The following is a 7,321-nucleotide window of genomic DNA, read 5'->3' as shown; positions in this document are numbered from 1 at the left end:
TCGACTAACTTAAAACAAACAGTCGTTTTGTGTTCAGCTGAAATAGCTTTTAAACAATCTTATATTTTTAGGTTTACGTGTTAACGCTCTTAAAATTTAATAATGTACCTAAAAAAGTTTAAGAAAAGGATAAAGTACAAAAGTCGCGTTTTAAAAGATGTTGCATAACTTTGTACGCGTTTTTCTACTTTTTAAACAACACTGTAAGTTATATTGTTAGCCATTAAAAAAAAGCTTTTGACCAAACTTGTTTTGGACAAACAAATGTTGCATTATATGACCCCTGATGACACCAGTTTTTATTCACATGCACCATTTATGTATACATAATTTGTTTTATCAGTGGATTTGGAACTTACTCCCAAACTGTTGGCTCATAATACAAATAATTACGATGTTTTGCCATCACATTTTCTTAAAAATGATTGCATAAGTATCAATATTGGTTCTTGTTACGTTTTATTAATATAAATATAATTGATTAAAAATGGTTGAGATTGAATCTTTAAGTGTAACGTAAATCACACTTTATAATAGTTATCCTGAATTTCATATTCCTAGAAAATGTTGACCATCTATTGCTATTGAAAAGATCAATGCAATTAACAATTTCAGGTTAAAAGCTGCTATTTCTAATCATCAGTGGCTAAAAATGTTAACTATTTGTAATAAAAACAAAAAAAGTCCAAACTGACAGAAAAATGAAAGGTTGAATATGATTTGTCCCAAAGTTCAGATACTTGAAAAATGCTTTTCCTCTCTTAACAATTCCACAGTCTCTAAAAAACTTGATTCCTAACTTTTTCTTACTATTCATCCCATTTTTAAGGGTCAAATATAACCTTAAGCTGATTTAAGGTAATAAAAAGAAAAGTAACATTTTAAATTCAATATTGTAGCTGGAGATTCGACCAACAAACCTTTAGTGGCGCACAACCATTAGCAATGATATTACTTACAAGTCATTTAATAAAATAACAGAAAAAGGTTTTAAGATGGAGTTAGATATACCTAGCTTCTGATATAACGACTGACAAAGGTTATAATAATGTGTGTCATAATTTGCCCTGATAAAATAATATGCAACTTAACAAGTGTTTTTGGAATTTACGTTTTTCCACCTAGTGGCTATTTTTTGAAATAGGTGAAAGCTACTTAATATTTTGTCAACAAAAATGAAATATTGTTATCAATGTATCTTCAAATATTTATTACTGAAATAATTTCATATCCAGTTAAGAGTTTAATATTATTTTCATTGAAATTTAATGATACATTTATTTGTTACTTTTTGTCTTCTTCTCTTTTTTTTTTACCTCCTGTACGATGCGGCGCCATGATTCGCAGAGGCAACATAAACTCTTGATGAGTTGTGCATTGTAAATATACGGAGTAGAATAGAAGTTCTTATGTCGTTAATACTTCGTGTAAAGACAGCATGCTGCACATTTAAAAAGAAATGTGATCTGTTAGGATACTTTCATTAATGTTTTGGTATGTATAGTAACATTTTATGTGATGCATAGAATGTTTTTTGTTTTGTAAGCATACACGTTGATGTGTCTAAAGGCTAAAGCCAGTAAACTTAGGAAAGTAAATATCACGTTTGAGTGCAAGACGTTTGACAGACGCCAGCGGAGACGTGGTTAAGAGTTTGGGACAGGGTTCACTAACACATGTAGGCGGATTTGTTACGAGCTAACAAAACCCGTTGGCCGTCGAGTGAATTAACCAGCCGTCTGTGCGGATGTGGAACATATTATATTGTTGGTCCCCTTTTTTGTTTTATTGGCTGGATTGATATTTATATAAATATGGTTAGCATTAGAATAGTACTATTGGGTAGTTGTATCATTAGAACTATAGAAGTTATAAAACGTTAATAATAATATTGTTACCTCTGTTACCAAGAGCCAAGAAATTAAACAGGAACATGGTTAACATTGGCAACAATGCAGCATAATTTATATGTATCTTTCTTGATTGTTTTAAGCAATATATCTGTGAGCATGCAGTGTGTAGGTAACAAAATAACTGATTAATATTTTATTAAGTATTAACAGCCCATGAGCAAAGTGTGTGTACCCATCTGAGTACAAATTTTTATCTGATAAAAATCTGTTAGTATGTAATATACCCATGTTATATTCTAAAAATTGGGGTCATTCAGTAACTAATAAGCTTTTGTTTTCCTTTGTCACACCAGGGTTTGAAATTAATGCTAGCATACTACTGGTTAGTGATGGATTTGTTTTAGTAAATCTTAAAAAAAAAATTGATAGTATACACTTCAGAAGGAAGATTCACAAGTTCTTACTATTGAGTATCAATACACCTATGATAGATACATTTCGGTCTTTTTTTTTTTTTATTGTGCAAGATTTAGAGTAGGTTACTATAACTGTGATAGACAGGATTGTTTCAACTGCTGGTAACATGCTGGTTTTGCAATTCCCATTCGAACTTCAATGCATACCTAAGCTAAGTATCAGGAAATGGGGATAGTTGGGCCACAACTTCAACTCATTTCATTGGTTGCCTAGCCAGTTAGCACATGGGCCAGTCGGCTACACTTGCACCATCTGGCCCCTGCAGTACAGTTTTGCCAGTGAATGGTTAGAAATATCTGTTCAGTCGGTTGTTCATTTGAGATATTAACAATATAGCAATCACATAAATTGTAGATGGTTTTTTACACAATCTTCATAATTTCTTCATGGTTAGCACAAATGTTAGGCCTATTAGCTTCTGATGCTTTGCCATTATCCAGTATTTATAATAAAATATTGTTTTTGATGTAGGGTTACCATCAACACTGGGGTAATTTCGATTTTGTTGATTCAGGCACTCATGGCAGAGGTACACCAGTTTCTTCCCACATTGACCATCTTTTAACTTTCATGAAATAGTTAGAATAAAAACACTATTACGTTTAGTTCAAATAAGTTTAGATATTAAAACATGTTTAAAAAGAAAACTGTCACAGAAGATTTATACATATTTATTAATATTTAATGCATGAAATAATTAATTATGACATAGTTACAGTTACTTTTAGAGAAGAAAAATGCTATTGCTAGAAGCAGTCTGGAATTTGCTAATGGTTAAAAAAAATAGCAACTATCTGTTAGTGCCTTCAAAAGTTAAGATTGAGGTTTGCACATGGGTAATAATGAAGGTTTTTTTCAAATAAGTAGTGACATAGTGTTTTCAATAGTTATTCTAAACAAAAAAGTAAATTTTTCTCATTGTTTCAAGGTTAAGATTTCCCTCAATGCAGACTAATTCTTATATTCACAATACTTATATTTTTCTTTCGGTAACATTAGTTATAGTTCTGATTTGCCAAAGTTTACTAAAGAGCTTTTCTGTGATCATATTGTTCAATATACTGTTTACAGTAAAATTATTCAAATCTTGTAGTACATATATATACACAAACACTCACACACCCTTGTAGCAAGGGTTTGTTATGAGAGCTAGACTTGAATAATCAATACAATCAATTACCTATGAACATTGGATCCACTGATTAATGTCATTAATTCAAGTTGCTCAACTTAATTGATTAATGATATAACTTACAAAATTATTCAAGTAATTTAAATTAGTATTTCCTATTATTATTATTTTAGACTGTTTAAAGTATCCAATTCTCATTAAAATAATTGATTAATTGAATGCAATGGTTTAATGAGCCCAATGATTGATTAGTTATCAAATTCTACTAATCACTCAGCTCTACATTTTAACAAAATGCTGAACAAAATTTAACAAGATTGAAGAGGTTCTATGTCATGGACTGCCTGAGTCATACATAAGTGTATAATGACTCTTATAAGATAATGTCTTACAATGCATCAACTTCTGTTATCTTCCTATCCTCTTGATATTTCAGTATTTCATGGCTAATCCAAAACATTTTTTTTTATCTCTCTCTCTCTCTCAGTTTCATTTGTCATATGTAGTGGTGTTATAGTTTTCCTGAAGGCATTTTTTTGTTTTCTACATTTTTTAACTTCTACATCCTACACATGTACTGGGGTAATGGCAAGAAGACCTTGTTGCTATCAGTGTGTCACAATTTGAGAAAATCATAATTTTGCTGAGGTTATCATGTTAAGCTTGTCTTCAGAAAGAACCAATTGCAGTATTTCTTTTTGTCAGGAGACACACATAGGTTTTATATATACTAGTCTAGGTCTGGCAATATGACTGGAGAGTTTCTAACTATTTCAGTGTAAGAAAAAACATAGGTCTGTATTTTTTATTAAATTACCTGTGAGATTGTTTTAGTTTAGTTTATGCTTTTATGTAAATAGAGCCTAGTCTAAGTATATTTGTTTTTAGAAGAAAAAAAAAGGACATCTCCAGTTTTTCATATTGTATATTCCTTGTGTATTAATAATTAAAGATATTTCATAGAAAAAAAAATAATTTCTCAACATCCAGTGGAAAAAATTAAAATTGAGAGTGCTTTATATAGTGGGGCTTGGAGTGTAAAGTTTTGCTTTCAAAAACATGGCTTAATGTATGTATATGTATATGTAGACATAATCAATTATCTGAAAATTTATTTATCTTTATATAGTCTCCTGTAGAAAGTGTATTGGAACCTTTGATGCCACTATATTTTTGAAGCCATGTCATCTCATAATTCAGGGGCTTCTACGCCCCAATTGCCAAATAGCCCTGAAGCGGAGGAGATGAATGCTAAGGCATCAACCAAATCATCAGGAAACGCAAGTCAGGAAAAATGCTTTCTGTAGAAGTTCGATTTTTGGATGAATCAGTGGCAAATTTTCAAATACAGGTAAGATTTTTTTTATGTGGTATTGATATTAATCTTTTTTTTTCTTGTTCTGATTTATTTACTTAATAATGTATAATGTCACTACTAACTTTTTTTAGTTTTTTTAGTTTTTAACTATGCCTAAAACAAGTTTCCAAGTGTAATCTTAAACTTGGATGAACTCTGAACCATTTATTAAGTACTGTTAACAAAGTCTTCCTTGTAGGAACTTTATTCATGTGTGCAGTGATGTCAATTTACTTGTGCATTTATCTCTTATTATTGCTTCTGTTTTATTCTGTCTTCAGCCTATCCTCCCAATCAAACGTTTTATGTATTGTATAAAAGTTTCATGAAAATATTCATATACTAAAAAATTTTTTTTAATATCTCTTCCTATTTAAACCTCTTTTAAAAAAAATTGTAAGCACAGCTTACTTATAATACTGTAGAAAGAATTAATCAGTTTTTCAGGTTAAAAAGATACAAAAAACATAAATGTTAGTTTAAAAAATAATAAATACACTAAGATCAAACTGAGTGAATAATATTGACAACCTCATTAACTAAACTTGTAATTTCTATAAAGGTATATTTTTCTCTGGTATCAAATTATATTTTCTGCAATTTTAGATATTGATGCTAAAATATAACTTGAAAAATTTTGTGTGTATTATGTATTTGTGGTTGATAAAAACTAAATTGATTGGTGAATGAATGAAATGTTGTACATTTCAGTGAAAAAAAGAAAGTAGAATAAACAATCTGGATATTTTTCCAATTTTAAATGTGCCATTTCATAAGTCAAGTGACAAGTACCCATGTCTTTATTCTTATTCATTGTTCATGATAATGTAGTACCAAAAGTATCTGGCTAGTTTATATGACTTAAACTGAGCCATTTAAAAGAATTTATACTAAGTTGTACTCTTTCTCATAATAAATCATCCATTTTATTGGTGTCTGTGAATTGACTTGACACTTGCTTTCTTATATAAACCTACTTTAAATTTCATTCTACAGGATGGGCAAAAAATCTGGACACCTCCCTTATTTAAAGCTCATGTTAACAATTTAGTTTTTCACAATTTAGTGGCTTTATCAAACAAATTGTGGCAAAGGAATGATATATACGAAACAACTGATGCTTTGAAACAAAAAATTATTCAAAGTTTTGCTAAGGTCATTCCTAATATGCTAAGAAGGATGTCAATAATAAATAAATGTTCTCCATGGAATAACACCTACATTCATTTTAATTATGTTCAATAAAAAAAGAAAACATTATGAACCTGATCTGTTCATCAGTGAACATGCTGTTCTAGGAATACCAGCAATTGTTAGCAGCTTCCAGCATTCTAGGTTCTCCAAGATTTACCATCACCAAATGAAACTTAGTAAATAATGCAATATGTTTTACAAATATTTTACTGTGAAACTCCATCAGATATCTTGGAAAATAAGGGTTGGAACTCCTTTTCGATTTACAAATACTTTAAAACTTCTAGCTTTCATATCCAGTTGTATGAAATTTTGATGATCTAGCTATTATATTTACTATCATCAGTTGTCCAGCTATTGAAATCTAGTGAATATAATTTTTTATGTATAAATATATGAATGATGTAGGAAACCTGCATCTCTTTATTAGATAGCTCAAAGAGTAAGGGTTGTAATGCCCTTTAAACTGTTGATATAACTTTGAGAATTGTTTCTCACTCCCAGCTGTATTGACTTGGGGCTAACTTCACCACTGTAGCCATTGGCAGCTGAATACATCATGTAGTCATGGAATACCTCCTCTTCCTCTTTTAACCCTTTCAAGATGGGTCATGGGTGAAAAACCATGTCATCTTGTTTGTTGACTCGCATTCAAAATTTTATTGAACTACTATTTCATGAATTTATGTCAATAAGTATGGTATCAAACTGTAGATTATAATTAAAATTTTAGTACTATATATTACTCAATTTCTTAATTTAAAAGAAAATATTAGAGAAACACAGATAAACATTGATTTTTTTTGTATCACATGGTATGTTGAATGTAGCATTGGTTCAAATTAGATGTTTGTGAAGTCAAAATATTAAGTCAATAGTTTTGAACTAATTAGAAACTCAAATTACTGAGATTGACGAGCTAGAGTATAAAATAAGAGTCTTTTATCTTTCCAATTTGCTGAGATATTGCCCATGTAATAAATCAAATACAGTGGCACCCCACTCACCTCTTTCTATTTTTGGAAACACTCCTTTATATATACACTTACTTCATAATATGACATGAATAACCAATCGAAAGCTCAGAACGGACTTTGCGCCATTACTTTCTTTTGAACCAATATTTCAACGAGGTAGGGTGTGTCTTTAGTCTGCTCAAAATTTCATATTTTTTTTAGACTAAAATACATCTTAGTTACTATGCTTTATAAATTATAGTGGAATTCTATGGTATTAATGTAGTAATTTATGATTTTTTAATAATTCAAATGTATGTATATATATAAAACCTAAAAAAATATTTTGTTT

The 7,321-nt window shown here is 29.9% G+C and overlaps 1 protein-coding gene across 4 annotated transcripts in view; it reads left to right on the top strand.

Moving 5' to 3' along the window:
* The first annotated feature begins 1,335 nt into the window (after positions 1-1,335).
* LOC106457705 (FERM, RhoGEF and pleckstrin domain-containing protein 2-like) overlaps positions 1,336-7,321 on the top strand; it is a 101,600-nt gene continuing 95,614 nt past the window's right edge. For 3 of the 4 annotated variants that reach the window (XM_013917152.2, XM_022383710.1, XM_022383706.1), the window contains exons 1-2: positions 1,336-1,494; positions 4,592-4,813. In XM_013917152.2, the coding sequence (XP_013772606.1) occupies positions 4,757-4,813 (57 nt within the window). In that variant the 5' untranslated portion in view covers positions 1,336-1,494; positions 4,592-4,756. Of the gene's footprint in view, positions 1,495-1,571; positions 1,767-4,591; positions 4,814-7,321 lie in introns of those variants that run through there. The other variant, XM_022383707.1, reaches the window with a different exon arrangement.

The sequence above is a fragment of the Limulus polyphemus genome, unplaced genomic scaffold (assembly GCF_000517525.1).
Source record: "Limulus polyphemus unplaced genomic scaffold, Limulus_polyphemus-2.1.2 Scaffold363, whole genome shotgun sequence".
Taxonomy (NCBI): Eukaryota; Metazoa; Arthropoda; class Merostomata; order Xiphosura; family Limulidae; genus Limulus; species Limulus polyphemus.
Note: the sequence above shows the minus strand (reverse complement) of the source record. Positions and strands in the feature narration are given on the sequence as shown.